The sequence below is a fragment of the Ambystoma mexicanum genome, chromosome 1q, assembly GCF_040938575.1.
Source record: "Ambystoma mexicanum isolate Mex_15411 chromosome 1q, UKY_AmexF1_1, whole genome shotgun sequence".
NCBI lineage: Eukaryota > Metazoa > Chordata > Amphibia > Caudata > Ambystomatidae > Ambystoma > Ambystoma mexicanum.
In genome coordinates this window covers 528,160,658-528,179,260 of record NC_090922.1, presented here as the reverse complement: position 1 = coordinate 528,179,260, position 18,603 = coordinate 528,160,658, and the positions used below count along the sequence as shown (strand labels likewise).

At 48.5% G+C, this 18,603-nt stretch overlaps 1 protein-coding gene across 4 annotated transcripts; it reads left to right on the top strand.

Annotated features, from left to right (window-relative positions):
* Positions 1-1,439: 1,439 nt before the first annotated feature.
* LOC138530785 (zinc finger protein 574-like) lies at positions 1,440-17,955 on the top strand. Of its 4 annotated transcripts, none has more exons than XM_069640939.1 (2): positions 1,440-1,559; positions 14,638-17,955. In XM_069640939.1, the coding sequence occupies exon 2, from the start codon at positions 14,700-14,702 to the stop codon at positions 17,463-17,465; it is 2,766 nt and encodes a 921-aa protein (XP_069497040.1). In that variant the 5' UTR covers positions 1,440-1,559; positions 14,638-14,699; the 3' UTR covers positions 17,466-17,955. The 4 variants fall into 4 exon arrangements, with proteins under 4 accessions (XP_069497040.1, XP_069497041.1, XP_069497043.1 ...); XM_069640940.1 differs by having other exon boundaries at positions 14,635-17,955; XM_069640942.1 differs by lacking the exon at positions 1,440-1,559 and adding an exon at positions 1,707-1,798.
* Positions 17,956-18,603: the final 648 nt, after the last annotated feature.

The following is an 18,603-nucleotide window of genomic DNA, read 5'->3' as shown; positions in this document are numbered from 1 at the left end:
TAACCCCAGAAGGTGGTTTGCTAGGCCACCCAGTGAGCACAACACACACCACATACACAAGTAACCCCTGTAAATCCATGCCCTAGTCTCACGTTCATATTCTGACAGACCTGTGGAGGCAAAAGTTAAATCAACAGGCACGAACAAATCACATTTCAAGTTCCTTCAACGAACAGCGGCAACGACTTTACCAAAATACACCAGACAAGTACCAGATCCACCACAATCCACAACGTACCAATGGACAACTTACATCCAAACAGGCTTCACTTCACATAACACTGTTGATCAATATTTATGGTTCAGCATGGACAGCTCCCTGAAAAATGACATAAAGCCCTGATCTAACTCATGGAAAACTGCCATATATTGACTTCTTGGATAAACCAGGTCAACCCCACAACCAAGGCAAAAACCCCACAGCTCTTCCCAGCGAACAGTCAATTCCTTCTTCCGAGAGGTACTTTTTCGTGTGAAAATGTAGATTTTGGGCAGTAATGGGTTAATGACAGCATTGTTCAACCTTTCCCATTTCCAAAATGTTCCCCATGTGTGTTTACATCCTTTTCAGGTGAATGTTGCTGCCGTTTTATATATTAGGGTAGCGTTCCGGCCCGTTCCGGGTACTTTTTCGGGGGAAAATGTAGATTTTGGGCAGTAATGGGTTAATGACAGCACATTGTTCTAACTAACTTCCCCATTTCCAAAATGTTCTCCATGTTTGTTTGCATCATTTTCAGGTGATGTTGCTGCCGTTTTATATATTAGGGTAGCGTTCCGGCCTGTTCCGGGTACTTATTGTGTGAAAATGTATGTTTTGGCCAGTAATGGGTTAATGACAGCACATTGTTCAACCTTCCCCATTTCCCAAATGTTCTTCATGTGTGTTTGCATCATTTTCAGGTGAGTTTTGCTGCCGTTTTATATATCAGGGTAGCGTTCCAGCCCGTTCCGGGTACTTTTTGGTGGGAAAATGTAGATTTTGGGCAGTAATGGGTTAATGACAGCACATTGTTCACCCTTCTCCACTTCCAAAATGTTCTTCATGTGTGTTTGCATTGTTTTAAGTTGAGTTTTGTTACTGTTTCATATATTAGGGTACCATTCCGGGCTGTTCTGGGTTTTACACGTTCCCAAAAATAACCCCTCCTCCAGGCAGGCCAAATAAAATGACCACATATGTGATAGCTTTAATACTTACTGTAACCCAAATTCGCTTAGTAACGAGGAATTACGGTGTTCAGCTCTCGGCCACGATGATGTCTTACACCCAGGCCTTCCCTCTCGGCCACGAGGTTACTACGCTAGACTTCCCGCTCGTGCCAGGCCTTACAAAGACAACACGTCGACGAAGTGCGTAACTCTAGGCACGTGATTTTCCGGACACACTCGAACGTGCAAAACACGTGACGAAGAGGCGACGCAGTGCTTCTAAGGTCCGTTCCTCGGATAGGAACTAGACACACTACCATAAGGTCCTAGCGAGGTGGTAGCGGTCGAAAGTAAGCTGTGCAGTCCTCGGGGTTGTCTGTCTAGTGGCAAGGAGTGTCTTGGCTTAGGTATGTAAAGGACTACCTCTATCCCATGACGGGCGCAGAGTTTCAATGCTCCTTGTCGGGGCGTGTGGTGGGATTCGTTAACATTCTTAGGAGCCGGATTATGCCTTGTCACGTGGAAAGGAGCGGGGTACCTTAACCTCGTTTTGGAATGACTACCTTGTTCGAGTGTGTGGCCTGACGGTATTGTCGCACTGGTGTAGCCCTAACGTTTTTCTCCAACGAAGAGAAGCACGATTAGGGTACGAAGATTCCGTGTCACTGGCAGCTTGTTAAAATGCCTTCTGACCGTGAGTTAATTAGACTGTATTGCATTAACATAGCTCTCAACTCACCCGCTTTTGGCGGGTGTCACCCGCCTTGCAAAGGGCTGATTCACCCGCCAAGCCTCATGCACGCCCATTCATTCCAATGGGCGTCTCACCCGCCAGAAACAAAATCGGGTGATTTCACCCGCCTTTGCGAGACACATGGTTGAGAGCTATGGCATTAAATAAGTTGAAAAAGGTAAGCCCTGGACTGAGAACGCGGCCAGGTGGCATATAAGCATCTGGTCGTTGCTTCCCTGCCATGGACGAATGTCTGCCTTTTGTCGAGGAGGAGATTGGGCGGATGAAGCTATCTGCGCCCAGAGAGGGGCGGGGGGATGCTCCTATGTCCCACGAAGGGTGGTGGGAGGGGGATTGTTGGAATGTCCATGTGAGGTAGGGTGAAAGGGACAGGGGGAGCTAGTGCAGGATAGGGAAAGCGGTGTGGGGTATTGATGTGTGCCAGAGGGATTGTAGGAAAAGGGTGTACTCGAGCCTCTCAGGGAGAGGGTGGAAAATGGTTCAGGGGTGGTGGAACATGGGTCTGGACGGTTGCTGCTGTTTCGTAGGGGTGGAAAACGGTATGGCATGTCTTATGGAGGGGAGGAAAAGGGGGTCTGAGTAAGGTACCTTGGGGATGGGTGTTGAAGGAGTCTGAGGGGTGCCGGTCCGTCTCAGTAAAGGATGGAAATGGGGGGGCCTGGGTGGTGCCTCAGGGAGGAGTGGAAAAAGGGGTCCCAGCGTGCTTTGAGCAGGGGGGGCACGAGGGGTGATTTGGGGAGGAATGCAAAAATGGGTACTACGAGGGGTGCACGTATGCTTTGGTTAAGGCTGGCAAAGGGGGGGGTGCCTTGGGGACAGGCCAGTAAGTGGGTAGGGTGATGGCGTGTCTCGAGGAGAAGTTAAGAAAAATGCAGTGGCAGGGTGCTTGGGTATCTCCGGAAGGGGCAGGGTGGGATTCTTGCATGTCTCAAGAAGGGACAGGGGTAGCTTGTTTGCCTGTCTGAGGGGAAGTGACCCGGGTGTGTCTTGTGCACGGTCCGAGAATGGGAAGGTGTTGTGACCAGTGTTGGGGAGAAGCTGGAAAAGAGGTAGGGTCCCTCATGTAGGAGTGGGATGCTTGTCAAAGAGGGGCCAGAAAAGGGTAGTGGTGCTGGATTGTTTAGGCAGGAGGGGCCTTGCAAGGGGCAGGTGGTGTCTCGGCGAGGGGTGGGGGAAGGTGCTGTTGTGTCTTGGAGAGGGGACCACGGAAAGAGGGTGAGGGTGCACTGTGTTGGGAATGGGGCAAAGTGCTTGCTTACCTTGTCAGGGAAAGGCTATGACATGGGCAGGTGCTTGTGCCTCAGGGAGAGGCTGGAAAAGGGGTAGGTTTATGTATATGTGGGGGGCAAGCAAGGGGTGAGGCATGAAGTATATCTCAGGGAAGTGCTTGGAAATGGGTGGTTGCTAGCATCTCGGTGAGGGGATGGAGGAAAGGGTGAGGTGCTTGTGTCTGAGTGTCCAAGAAAGGGGTGGAGACGGTGATTCCTTTCTGGAAAGGGGCAAGTGGGGTGCTAGTGTTTCAGGAATGGGTTGGGGTGCTGTTTTTTGGGTGGGTGAGTGGAGTAAGCCGGTGCTGGCTTGGCTCGTAAAAGGGGATGTGGCCGTTGCTGGTGTTTCATGGTGTTGTGCCGGCATGTCGCATGGTGAGGGCAGGGTGCTGGTGTGTCTCGGGCATGGGTATACAACGTTGTGTTGGGGTGAGGACTGGTTGATAGTGTAATTTTTGGTGCAGATGATTTGAGGGGCTTTTCCGGCATGTTATAGGGTGGTGCAAGGGGGATACTGGTGTGTCTTGGGGAGAACTGGGTCGGGCGGACGGTAGAGAGTGTGGGAATCTTAACATCCCTCTGGAATGGAGGGGGGAGGGTGTACTGGACTGTCCCAGGGAGTGGGATTGATTGGGGGTGGGGCATACTGTCATGTCCTTGTGAGTTAAAGTTGGTGGGATGAGTGGAAAACTTGACCTGACCCAGGGAGGACGAAGGTACGGGACATTGGTGTATCCCATGGAGTGAAAAGATTAAATGGAAATACTAGCACGTTGCAGGGGACTGTTGTCCTGGGGATGGGGGTTGTTAGAGGGTGGGGGGGGTAATATTATCTTAGCCGGAGAGGGGCCTATCAGGTTGGAATTCTGGTGTATCTTTGGTATGAAGGGACCTGGGACTAAAACTGGCATGTCAAGGCAGGGGGTGATTTTGGGGGGGCGGGGGCTGATGTTGGTGGGAGAGAATTGAGGGATACTGGCATATCACCGGGTGAGAGGGGGTGTACTGACATGTCCTGGAGGTGGGGCCAATGGAGTTTGCTTGAAACACTTGTGTATAGGCACGTTTTTAAATGCCATATCATATCCCGGGGTAGCAGGGGTTTGGGGGCTGCCAAGGGGTTCGGACACTGGTGTTTCTCGGGCAAAGGGACGGGGTTCCTGAATGTCTGAAGGATGTGGGTAAGCAAAGGGGCAGGGTCCAGTGTGTCTTATGAAGATGTGTGGTGGGATGTTTGTCGGGCGGGAAAAGGGGTTGGACTGGATGCTGGTATTTCTCAGGCAGGGGTTTCGGACAAGGGAGGTGTGCTGGCCATTCATAGGCTAGGAAATGTCTCAGATGAGTCGAGAAAAGGGCATGGAGTTGGATTGTCTAGGGGTCATGAAAGGGGCAGGTGCTGACGTGTGTCATGATGAAGCTTGAATACTTTGAGTACGTGTGTCTCTCTAAATGGGCTGGGGGTACTGGCAGGTCCCAGGGAGATGAGGGGGGGGCTACTGGCATGTCCCTGGGTGGGAGGGGGATAGCAGTACTTGCAATCCTGAGGAGGGTTGACCCAACTCCCTCCACCCTGATAGTTGCCAGTACCAACTCCCTCCCCATAGGACATGAGGTGCTAGTATACCCCCATTCCCCTAACTCTCTCCCACCTTGGAACATGACAGTCCCTTCCCCCTACTCCCTTCCACCCTGGGACATACTAGGCTCCCCTCCAACCCTGGTGTTTAAATCATCATGCATAGACTTTATTTTGATATATTATATCCACAGCCTCCTTCCTCAATCTCCTACTCTGCTGTGGAACCCTTCACGTCACTACGAAACATAGTTACTTCGCAACATTCCATTCTCTTCTTGAGTGTAAGTTAAGAATATAACATTTCCCCTTCAATACATGAGAACTATCAATAACTAATAAATATTCCAGATTGAATTTGACTACCGCATTTCTTGGGTCACTCTATTCAGGCCTGCCCATCTGCGCTGAGAATACTTGTCACGTTCACTGCTCTTATAGGCTCACTGTACTTGGATTCATCCATATGGGGGATAATTTGTCCCTAAACACAGATACAGGCTTGAAAACCACATTGTCTCTACCCCCGCCTGTATTTTCACAGGCTCTTTGCAATGCCCTTGCCTCTCGCTTTATTTCAAAAACCCAGGACATCGTGTCCACCCCGCGTCCTCCTCTCCCCTCTCCGTCTGTGCTTGCTGTCCCTCCTTCTCGCCCTTTTCCTCTTTTCTCCCCTGAGGAGGTTGCTAGACAAGCCTCATCAAAACAGGTTCATCCCTGTTCCTCTAAAACTATAAGGACCACATTGACACACTTGCTCCTGCCCTTGCTGAATTTTGCAACCACTCCTTTGCCTCAGCATCCTTCCCCTCCCCTTCTGAAGCACTCCCTTGTGCATCCTCTTCTCAAGAAACCCACAGCTGATCCTTCTTGTCCCGCTAACTATCGCCAATTTCCATTACTCTCTTTCTGGGCAAACTCCTGGAAAAGTTGGCCATCTCTCAGCTTAACCTTCATTCCAATTCTGTTGATGGTCTCCATGACCATCAGTCTGGCTTCAGAGCATTTACTACAGAGAAATTACTCTGCTGAACATCCATGAAGATCTGTTCTTCAACCTGACTCTTAACATTCCCTCTGTCCTCATCCTCCTTGATCTCTTATGCTTCGACGCGGTCAACCATACCATCCTGCTCAACCGTCTCCTTGATAACCTGGGTATCTGCCCTGGCTGACCTCTTTCCTCTCTGATCGACCCTCCGAGGTCCTTCTTGGGTCCTTTGTATTATCCATCTTCCTCTCTACCTGTTGTGTTCCCAGGGGTCTAACCTCTCGCCCTGGCTTTTCAACCAATACCTGGTAACCTTCGCCCACCGCATTGCTGTTTTCTGCTCGATTTCCAGTGCTATGCTGGCGACACAACTCATTTTCAGGCTGCCCGCGGCCACCTCCTCTCCCATCTCTGATTGCCTAACTGCCATTCAAGATTGGTGTGCCGCCAATGATCTTTGTCTGAATGCCAGCAAGATGGAGATCCTCCTTATCGGCACACCTTCACCATCCTTTCCCCTCACTCTGTCTGGCCTCCCTTGGCCCTCTTCCTACCCCACACTTGCGAGGCGAAGAACCTCGGGGTCATCCTTTACTCCACACGTTCCTTCTCCGTCCACATCCCTGATGTCTCTTAAAAAGTCAAACTTCCTACTGCACATCCCTCCTCAAAGGTACTCTGCCTTTCCTCTCAGTCCCTCAGAAGCTCATGGTCTCCCAAGCTCTGGTTCTCTCGAGGTGGGACTATTGTAACGGCCTCTTTCTAGATCTACCTGCCTATACTCTCCACCCTCCACAACTAATCCAGAACAAGACTGCAAGATTTGTCCTTGGCCTCAAGCCCTGGGATCGTATCTCTCCAGCACTGAAATCTCTTGACTCCCAGTGGATGCAAGGATTCAATTTAAAACCCTCTGCATTGTCCACAAGGCTTTCTGGGGCCTGGGTCCAAAATACCTTTAGCTATCCCTCTGCAAATACCTTTCTCTCTCAAGCTCTTCGCTCCTCTACCTTCAACTCCCTCGGGGTCAGTTGTTTTTCAAAGAAACAAGCTGGGGGTAGAGCTGTCTTGGGCAGGGGCCTCCCTCTGGAACAGCCTCCCTGCCACTCTAAAACTTGAGGAGCACCCTCTCTGCTTCCGGAAGCACCTCAAGACCTTCCTCTTTGCTCCCCCTCCGCCCTGCTGATCTGTTCTCTCTTGGCACTATGCACCTGGATACCCTCTGTCCTCCGGGCCCTGGTACCTGCTCACCCTACCACCCGGCTACCCCTTGCACCGAGGTCTGTATCTGTACCCATACAGCCCCCCCCCCTTTTTTTTTTTTCCTGCACTTATCAGACCTACCCTGTCTACTGCCTTAAACCCAGCACTTGTCAATTGCTGGCTGCACTATCACTGTTTGTTGCCGCACTTTCCCATTTCCCCCTCTCCCATGCACCTTGTTTGCAGATTGTTGTTTTGCTCTCCCTTGTTCCCCAACCTTGCCTTGTCGCGCTCTGAAACACTTGTGTACGAGCGCAATAGAAATAAAATATCAATAGCAAAACAAAGGTGATGGCTGCTCAGAACCACAGGCACAGCTCTGGGCAACCCTCCTGTCACGATGCCAAGGACGAAGGGGCAGGAGCGACGCAATACCAACTACCTCCACTGTGGTCACGGGGCCCACAAGTTTAAGCTTGCACGGGCTTTTGACCAGAGCAAGGAAGGAGGGTTAGGGCCTCGATGTTTGGATGCGTAGGTAGATGTTGTGGTTAGGACGGGGGAATTTATTGAAGGGTTGATAGTTGCACACGTATCTGTTTTTCACATAAGCACCCTATCGCACAAAAGTTTGCCCCTCACTGGCTAACCCTACGTCATAGTTGTACATAGGTCAGACATAACAGCTTGGCATGCAGACTTGGCTCTGGCTTTTAGTGTCCTGTCCGTGGTAGTGCAGTCCACTCCTATGGCACGTCCGTGGAGTTTAAAAGAGAGGACAAATATTAGTGTATGCCCTGTTTGTAAGCATTCATGCTCATGCCACACTCGCATACATACAACAAATTGCGCATAGCGTTCTTCCATCAGGGCGCGCCAAAATAGGTAAAATGCACCAAGTTCACAGTCTGCTACAAGTGGTCTTTTCCTCAGACCCATGCCGGCGTGACCGTTTTTTCCTCTAATGCCTCATGAGCGGCCTTTCCCCAGACCCTCGCAGGCACACGTATGCTGTCACAAATGTTCGCCCCATGGGCCTTTTTTCCAGGAGGCGGAGACACCCCAAACGGAGCTTTTAACATGTCTGCACTGTGGTGCCGAAGATACGCCCCCTTATCTTAGCTCAGAGGTGCAGGGGCTGTGGATAGGCAAACGGTGGCCCCCTGCGCTTTCCCCACAGATTCTGAAATAGGAAGGCAATTATCTTGCAATAGCGAGGGGCCGGGCTGATGCTCCAGTGGGGCTTTGCTCTTCGCATGCTCCGGTCCGCACGTCCTCTCCCTGTGAAGTCTCAAGTGCAAGCCCTGTGCGTTGGTCTACACGTTTTTTTTCATCTAATTCCTCACGAGCGGCCATTCCCCAGACTCGCAGGCACACGTGTACTAGAAAGTATGCTGTCGCAAGTGTTTTCGCTTTTTCCAGGAGGTGGAGACACCCCAATGGTAGTACAGAGCTTTTAACATGTGAATTTCACAGCAAAATGCCAGCAGCGCACTGTGGCGCCGAAGATACGCCCACTTATCTTAGCTCTGAGGTGCAGAGGCTGTGGATGTGCAAACTGTGGCCCCACAGATTCAGAAATAGGAAGGCACTTATCTTGCAAAGGCAAGGGGCCGTGCTGCTGCTCCAGTGGGGCTGGGCCCCTCGCGTGCGTTTATTTTATTGGAGCTCCGGTCTGCACGTCCTTTTCCTGTGAAGTCTCAAGTGCAAGCCCCGTGCCTTGGGGTCTATGCATGCGTGTTGATGTGCCATGCCCGGCCTGGCTCCTGATTGGTCTGAATTGGCCCAGAGCATGCTGGGATTTGTAGTCATAGGGCACCTTCTGCTGGGCAATGTAGCTTTTTTGAGGCTGCTTTCCTACGCATAGGGCAAAGCAGTCTTTTATACGGCTGCATTTTCTTGAAGAATGTTTGTACAGCAAACCCAGGCATAACAGCCCCCTCAACACCCTTATGTTAGTCTTGTCTTTGCCTTCCTCTATCCCTGACACCTCCAGACCATCATTGTTTAGCCTGCCAAGACATCACAGAAGGGGGCAAAAACCATATCGGCTTGGTCCTAACCAGCCAATGCCAGTGGTACAGATTAATTCAAAACCTTCCACCCATCACTTTTGTGGTTATTTAAACCCACATAGCATACAGCTTGTCTCATGTCCTATGCCTTATTCATTTTCGGTCTTCTCCTTCCACACACCATGTCTTACAACAATTGTGGACATATTATGCTCCTCGTGAATTTAAATGTGACTTATCCGTGTTAGGATGTGCCCTTGCCCTATATGCACACAGTATCTCCTTTACCTGACGCCACATCCAGTCTGGAGTTCCTACACAATTGTACAGTGTTCTTCACCATTCTATTAAACTGTTCTACCAACCCATTTGCTTGTGATTGATACAACATTGTTGTGAAGTGTTGAATATTTTTCCGCTCTCAAACATGGATGCAATTTGCTTTTCATTATCCATCACTATCACCTTCGGCACTCCTTCCCTGTCAAATATCTCTTGCATGGAGTGGATCACTAGTTTGGTTGTGAGTTCCTTAACAAACTTCCCTTCAGGCCAATGACTACAATAATCCACTAGAGCATTTTTCTTAACTCCAATGACATGAACGGGCCCTATTGTGTCCATCCCCACTGTTTCCCATGATATTCTAGCCAATTGAGGCAACAGTGGTCGAGTTCTCGTCAGCAGTACATAGTTATTCGTGGAACATTGTTTACATGCTCTAACAAATCTGTACACATCAATGTCCACACCAGGCCACTAGGAATGTTCTATAACTTTTATCCTTTGGTCCCATTGATTCCTGGATGTCCTATATGTTTGGAATCACTCGACCCTCTCATGTTTGCAGGGGATTAAACCTCTCTCCCATTCTAATTACACAATTTTCTGTTGTACCCTGAAGTTTCACTGCCTCCAACAGCCATCCGTTGCTTGTGTAACTGCTTACTTCTTGCCATACATGATTTTCGTGTGGGGCCAATTTTCTCTGTATATAGCTCTCTCCCGTTCCAATTACACAATTTTCTGTTCTACCCTGAGGTTTCACTGCCTCCAACGGCCATCCGTTGCTTGTGTAACTGCCTACTTCTTGCCATACGTGATTTTCTTGTGGGGCCAATTTTCTCTGTATATAGCGTGACCCGCAATTTGCATATCTAAAAAAAGTTCCATTCTTAATTAGTGGGTATTGCCAACCTAGATAAGCATCAGCCACTTGGTGGTTCTGTTCCTCCTCCTTGTACTTTATAAGTATACTCTTCTCAACTTGGAAGATCTGCGATATAATCTCATTGACGCATTCTCCGCCCCACTTGCCGTAAATACCTTCCCTAATGGTCTGTGGTCGGTGTAAATGGTAACAAACTGGTGACACAAACTGCCTAAAATGATTCACACACCGTAATAATTAACTCTAGCTGTGTCAAAGGGTTTCTATGTGGAAGCACTCACTATACTGTCTTTAGCTTTCTCAAATGCCTCTTGTCTTACTTTCCCAAGCATACTTCTCCCCATTTCTGGGCAGTTTCTTAAGGGCTCAATAGTTGCAAACTCCATCAATTTTGGGTCGTATTTATACATCCACCCCCGCCGCCCTAAAAGAACAGATCAGTTCTCTTATCATATTGTCTGTGCACAGCTTTTCTACTCCTGATGACCTTGTATAGCCTGTGGCCCAAATACTCATAAAACTTGCACTTTTGTTCCTTGACTGTCAACCGATTTACTCCCTCGGTCTGCTTAACACTAAGGGTCGGGCCTGAGGCTGCAAAATATCCAAATGTCATCTTGAAAGTACATAACTACCTCCATTACTTTAAATAACTTCTCCTATCCTTCGAAATAGGGAGTCAGCAGACGACCAGCCAAAGGACATCCTGTTAAACCGAAACAATCCACATAGAGTGATGAAGGTGGGCAGATTCTTTCAGTTTTGCCAGCTAAATCTGATAAGCACTACTCAAGTCAGTCGTTGAGAACACTGCAGTAATATTGACCGTATGAAACGTTTCTGCAATATTAGGCAGGGGCTGTGTCTGACTATGCTGTTGTTCACTCCTCTCTACAGTCTTATACGTCTGGCTTTATGACGGACAACGGGGGTATCCATTCAGCACAATCTGTTTGTTCTACAACTCCTTGCCAAACCATGTCTTGTAGTTCTTCAGAGGACCCACCCATCAAACGCATAGGTACGCTCCTCACTTTGTTCATGATCAGCTCTTATAGTTTTTTCATGTTCATATACTTTGAGGGTGCCTACCTTATCTGAGGGGGAAACTCCTCGTCTTGCTACTATCTCGTATCATTAACACTTGTCCCTGGTTTCAACTCCATACCCAATTCTGCCCGATGAGACTGGGTGGTCAGTCATCTAGTACATTGACTTTTCCAAGTATTTCTCAGTCCCTGAACTTCATAATTCTGCTAAAAAACCATCCCCAAAGTCCTATGGTTTGTCGGTATGTCCTGAGTTCGCCTTCCTATCTGTGGTCGCAGGATTGAGCATGCACACTCTGGATCCTAGTTCACCCTAAACATATCCATGGGTATCTGTGTGCAGGGAACCTGAAACCACCATCCAATCCATCTCAGCTCCGGCTATACTTATCTTGCATGCAAGTCTTTCAATTCGAGCTAGCTCCGTGGCGTCTTCATCTAGATCCCAAACAAACATGTCTCTTTGATGCTTTAGTTGGTTTACATCATCCTGTTCCGTCTTCTAGGTCATGGGATTTCTATCCTTTTGTGGCCTTAACTTAGTATTACTTTTGCTGTACCTATTCTGCATGCTTTGGCAAAGTGTTCTATTTTGCACTTCCTTCCAAAGGCTAAGCATGACTTGGAGGAGCCCACATGGCCTCTTGCACTGTAACCGAAAAATCAGACAGTTGCATTAAATTTGTTTTTTATGCTAGAGACTTCAGTGCACACTCGGTCAATTACTTCTATTCTCTCTGGTGTACATTCTATACAATGCCGATGAGGGCTCTGACTCCTCCCATAGCCTTCAATTAATTTTGTAGCTGGTGGTGTGGACCATTAATTGATCCCGAAGTACTTCGCTTAAAAGTGTCGAGTGCATCATGCAACAATTCTTCAAGAGTGACTAAATTCTCATCAATGGATTTCCCTGGAAGTTCTCTATTGAAGTTGTGCTTTTCTGGTATGTTGTATCCTCCTTTTTTATATCTCCATCCTGGCAGAAAGATCTTCTACACATTCATCCTCCCTTCGCCGCTATCTTCTAGTATGAGAGGAAGTGGTCTACAAACATCCTGACCCCCCTATTCCCCTGAATCTAAACTGCATAAAGAGGGCTTTCCTTCTGCCAGCTGATTTGGCCCTGTCAATTACTTCCAAATAAATGTTAAATTATGATTTCCAGCCTTGACATGGGAAGGGGGGCTTTCCTGTATTTTGGAGGAATTTTGGCGGCTGCTCAATTTGCTGCACTTCCTTGTTAATGTATTTGTCGATGTCATAAACTAGTGTGCCATAGTGTTGTGCCACAGTACTTGTTGTTTCGTTCAATGTATTATTCAATTTTATTTTGTATTGACTGGTTTGAAATCTAGCTAGGGAGCTAGTTGCTACTGGCAGTCACGTGGCCTATGTTTTGTGACGTTCCAAAAGGCCTTTCCTCTACATTGACACATTAAACATTGCAGCAGAGAAATCTCGAAACGTTGCGGGTATGCAGGCATTTTATTTAATTTTTTTTTAACATTTTCCCAAATGGAATTGCTGTTGGGACTGGCTCTGCTAAAGTTACTCATCTGCCATCATTTCCGGAGGGCCATACAGACTTCATGGAAGTTGCAGGGGTATTGCGTTCTTAACAGTGTAGTAGTAGATGGTTGCATTAGGTGCCCAAGAATGTCGGTATTGCAGAGGACCCCAGGTGTGTGGGTTCCAGGCTTGTTACCGTTGAAAGCTTCAGACACAGAATGAGCTTGTCGCCATTGTGTTTTGACCTTCTTGAAGTATGGTTCACTCCGACAGCCACCTTCTCCTGCCCTGCTGTGGAACCCTTGCGTCATTACAGAACATAGTGACGTCACAACATTCCACTTTTAGCTTGAGTGTAAGCTAGGAATATAATATCTGGGACATGTCAGTAGTCTGCTTCCGCCCCCCACTTCCGCTTCTTCCTCCCTGCAACATGCCAGCGCCTCCCACCAACCTGGACATGCCAGGACTCCATTGTCTGTAGCCACCCCAAGAATTGAGGTGTGGGTGATACTGTGAGGTTTGGGGTCGTCACTAGCTGGAATACTGGCCTGTCTCAGGGAAGGGGCTGGGGTGTGGGGGGAGGGGAGGGTTAATACTAGCACAATGGAGGGGGAGAGCGTTGCAGGAGTAAGATGAATACTGGCATGCCCCAGGAGGGAGCGTTGGGGAGGGGGAGTACTGACATGTCCACGCGGGGTGAGGAGGGGAGTGGAATGAATAATGGCATGCCCCCTGTGAGGTTGTTGGCATGTCCCCTGTTTGGAGGGTGGGGATGTGATTGAAGTGCGTTGTTGGCTTGTCCCTTGGTGGAGGGGTGTTTGCTGTCATGTCCCACTTGATATGCAGGGCTATGATGAGTTGCTGTCATATCCCATAGGGGAGGAGTGAAATTGATGGTGTCTTGTGATGCAGGAAGGAGAAGATGCTTCATTAGCCCTTGGCGGATGGTGGTGATGCAGTGTCTCATGGTAAAGGGAAGCGTCCAATGTAAGAAGGGGATGCTGGAGTTTCTGATGTGTCCTCTGTCAATTTGACATCTTCCACGTGGGTAAGGGGAAGGGGGAAGGAGGAAGGAGGAAGGAGGAAGGAGAAGGAGTGGGAAGGAGAAGGAAGGAAGGAGCTTCTGTCCCCATGATGGTGGGGTGTGCAGGGGTTGCTGGCTTGTCCCATTGTGGTGCCAGAAAAAGGTGGTTGCTTGCATGTAAGTGGTGGTATTGGGACTGCGGGGGTGAGGTGGAGGTTGTCGTGCACAGTGGTGTGGGAAGCTGCCAGTGTGTCCTGCGGGGGTGGTGGGACATGTTCACTCCTTGTTATGGCGGTAGTAGTTGCTGCTCTGGTGATGGGAACGTGTTTCCTTGACCCATGTTGGAAGTTGAATGTTGCTGCCATATGCGTCCATGGTCTTTGGGTACGCTTACGGAGGGATTGGGGTGTGGGGATATGCTTCAATTGGGGCTTCTGCCACATCCAAGTGGAAAAGGGCAGGCTAGTTGGTTTATTGTTATGGCTGTTGCTGAGCATGCTTCAGTGACCCATGGTGGAGTAATTGCTGCTGTACGCCTAAAAAGGATGTATTGCTCCATTTCATAATGCAGAGTGGCAAGTTACTGCTTCGTCTTATGGCAAGCAGGCAAGATTTTCTCTTTTGGTACATGTTCTTTAGTAGACTGATATAGTGGTGCAGGACCTGTCCCCTTAAGGTGAAACTTGTCTTGCCCCTCGGGTGGGGAACAATCTTACCTCAGCAAAGTTAGATGAGTGCTGTCTGCCTCACAGGAAATGCGTGGCAGGCATCTATAGTAGGGTGGTTAACTCCCTGTTTAGTGGTAAGCGAGAGCTGTTAAACTACAGGAATTTCATGTTGGAGATGGCCCTAGAAACTGGATGTGCCTGGGTATATGTTTGTGGCAGTTTGTAATGCCTTCTTTTTGATTTCCCAGCAGATGACTCACATGGAAGTTGATTACAGCAAGACTTTGCCCAAGTTCCTTCTTGAACAAACACCATGACAGAAGTTGAATTGGACGAGACCGTGCTGTACATTGAGCATCACTATGTATGCTCCGAGTGTGGTGTGGTGTATCCAAGCCTAGAGGATGCCTTGCTACATCAGCAGAGCCATGCATCACTTCAGCAGTATGAGGTGGTGGAAGTTGATGATTCTGCAGAAGATGGGGAGGCGCTCTTCCGTACAATTGGTGTACAGGAGAATCAGTACCAGTGCTTGGAGTGTGAACAGTTGCTGCTTTCCTCCGAGGAGTTACTTGAACACCAGGAGATGCACATGAAATTGTTGATTCCAGAATCGCCTGTGCAGAACCTACGGTCCTCCATACTGAACCGAAGTGGCATCCAATATGAGTGCACTGAATGCAAGGCTCTTTTTGATGCTCAGGAAATGTGGATAGCCCATCAACATACCCATCAGAAGCAGCTGCTGCCTTCCAAAGTCGTCCTTGCAGCCTCTGTCGTGAAACCACCTGTATCTGAGGTACCGGAACGGACTGTAGAAATGGCAAATGTTCCTGCAGTAGAGGGGGAGATGGCAGTCAACCCGTTTAGTCAGCAATACTTTTGCAGCAATTCTGGATTGAGCCAAGCGCTAGTTAATCTGGAGCACTCTTACAAGAAAAATCAGGGAAAGGATCCTGGAGCCCCATCTGAGGGCACTGTTGAGCTTCTCCTTTATAAGTGCTCCGAGTGCACGCAGCTCTTCGAGACCCCAAACGATTTCCTGGAGCATCAAGGGGCCCATTTTTCCACTCCATTAACCTCTGAACCAGTTATTGATGCCTCTGTGACTCAGAATGGGCATGCCCCCCTACCTCAGAATGGGCTTGACGCAACTGGAGAGCAAGAAATGACTGAAGAGCTTGTGTGTGCAGAGGAGGTGCCCACAGCCCAAGGTGGCGTTTCAGGCCTAGGCATCATGACCAATGACCACAGCTATGAATTAAAGAACAGTGGCCTATTGTCTGTTCCTGAAAAGGAAGAATTAAAGCCTGCTGACCAGAAAGGTGATGACGAGCAGCCGAAAGGAGAGCCTGATGTACAGTGCCAGTGTAGCGAGTGTTTCATTTGGCTTTCCTCCTCACGGGAGCTGCAGCTGCATCTCCATTCCCACCGACAAGGCCCCTTTGACTGCCCTCTGTGCAGTAAAGTTCTGCAGACCTTCCCTTCACTGGAGGAGCACCTGGAAGCCCACAGCACAGAATCTCACTACCTGTGTGTCGAGTGCGGCCTGGGCTTTGGCTCCGAGGCAATTCTGCTTGCCCATCGCAAGACTCACTCCAGCAACCCACTCTACATGTGTGAATGTGGAAAAACCTTTATCAACATGACCAAATTCCTCTACCACCGTCGAAGCCATGGGACCAAGGACAAGGAAATGGGAGCAGACACAATCAACAGTACCATAAATAACAGCCACGAAGATTTGAAGATGGAGGAGCCCTGTTTACCCACACCCGACTACAAAGTGGTTCCATCTCAGACTGGAGAACAACTCTTCCGATGCATACAGTGCGATAAGGACTTCAGCAAGCAGGTGCAGCTAGTGCGCCACCAGCGCTTTGTGCACACACTCGAGCGACAGCACAAATGCCATGTCTGCTGCAAGATGTTTAAAAAGCAATCTCATGTTCGCAACCACATGCTCATTCACACTGGTGAGCGCCCCTTCCAGTGCCTGGACTGTGGGAAATCCTTCAACTCGCAGGCTAACCTGTTGCGACACCGTCTCACCCACACCGGAGAAAAGCCTTTTAAATGTGAGTTCTGTAGCAAGGCCTTCACACAGTCCTCGACACTGCAGCAACACCTTTTTGTGCATGGCCAACAGTACCCATACAAATGTCAGGAGTGTGGCATTAACTTCCACCGGCCTTACCGGCTCCTTATGCATCGCTACCATCATACTGGCGAGTACCCCTACAAGTGCAAGGACTGTGAGAAGTCCTTCCTTTTAAAGCGCTTGCTGGAAGTGCATGAGCTGAGCCACATGGGCCTAGAGCCCCACAGCTGCTCTGAATGTGGTGCCACCTTTGCCAGCCCCCTGCGTCTGCAGGAGCACAAGTGCAACCTGACTGCAGGAAAATTTGAATGCATGATTTGTGGCAAGAAGGTGAACTCTGCTTCCCGACTAAAGACCCATGAACAGCTTCATATCAGTGGACAGCCCATCAAGGAACGGAAAGTAACTTCCAGGACACCAAAATGTGATACGTTGCAGGCCACCCAGACGACAGAGCGCCGTGTACCAGCGATCAAATCCTTTGAATGCCCAGACTGCCTTAAAATGTTTAGCACTGAGACTTCCCTCCATGTCCACCGACGAATTCACACAGGGGAACGACCCTATCCCTGCCAAGACTGCGGTAAAGCCTTCCGCCAGTCCACCCATCTCAAGGACCACATGCGCCTGCACACAGGGGAGAAACCTTTTAAGTGTGATGTTTGTGGCAAGGCTTTCACTATAGCCATGCGCCTCTCTGAGCACCGTCGTATCCATACTGGTGAGAGGCCATATACCTGTGCAGAGTGTGGCAAGGCCTACCGTTCATTCTCAAACCTTTGGAAGCATAAGAAGACTCACCGTAGCCCGTTGCAGGCAGCTCCCACCCATACCACAGAGTACCCCAACACAGTCACCATCCTAGAAACTGTGGAGTCTATCCCCATAGAGAGCATTGAGATTTATCCCGTCACACTTGGGCAGGACATCCACTTCGAGAGCATCCACGTGGAGAACGTCCAGATGAGCGTCCTGTGAGGGCGTGATCGAATTCCCTGCTTCTTGTTGAAGGCCCGGCTCATTCTTGACACTGGACAGCACTTGTTTCTTCCCCCTCCCTCTTTGCATTATTTTATTTTTAGCTTCGCCCTTTCTAGGGTATTTGAGCTTTGTGACATTTACCCTTTTTCCTGCTCTTTATTAGGAATGTTGGAGTTGAAATGGGCTGGCAATTTTTTTTTTTTTTGGTATTTACAATAAGAATTTTCATGTTTGAAACGTGTATATTAAAATATGAAATGCTGTTTTGAAGGAAAAAACTCTTTGAATTTCAAATGTTCTTGTCGGTGTTTGAGAAGGGTTGTTTTGGAAGGGGGGGTGGGATGGGGTTTGAAGTTGGACTACAGAGCCTTGTTTTCAGTTGTGTATGCACGTGTGCATCTTCCACTGACTGACTGACAAATGAAAACAGAATAGTTGTGGCTCCCCTCTCTGGTCACAATAAATAAAAATGCTGGAGCACATTGAATTCCAAGTTATTTGAAAATATTTCTCCCACTCCCCTGGTTTTATTGCTTAAAAATCCTTAATCCCAAAGAAAAGAGTAAAATAATGAATACGTGCTGTTTAGTGTGCCGGCGATTTTTTTTTTTTTTTTTTTTTTTTTCTTTTTTAACAGTTGCATTTATTTTTATTAAAATGTATTGAAACTGTAAAACTTGAGTGCCTTCGAATTCACAGTTCAATAATCGTAAAGTCCCCTCCAAAAGCGTACCTTCACTTTTTATAGATGTTCACTATAATAAAAACAGTTTTGTATGTAATACAAATACAGATGCAAAGTAATGGATATCAGAGGTTCACATCTATAGACCTTCTCCATCTGTAGAGAAGCGAAGTGCTCTGTGAAGCAGGCCAGCTATCGCTGGGCTGATTGGGGTCTGTATGGGTCAAAAAATAAATCACAAAGTGCCTACTATGTTTCATTTACACAGGTGACTCGTGCTCTCACTGAGGGGTGGTGTTCATCCATTTTATGGAAACTGTTCTGGCATGCAATAGAGCAACAACATGTATTTGTATAGTGCTAAAGCCCATCGGCATCAAAGTGCTGTACATGAACAAATGTATTGCTAGTGCCAGGTGTGTCAACAGAGAGCCACACTTGGAACAAATG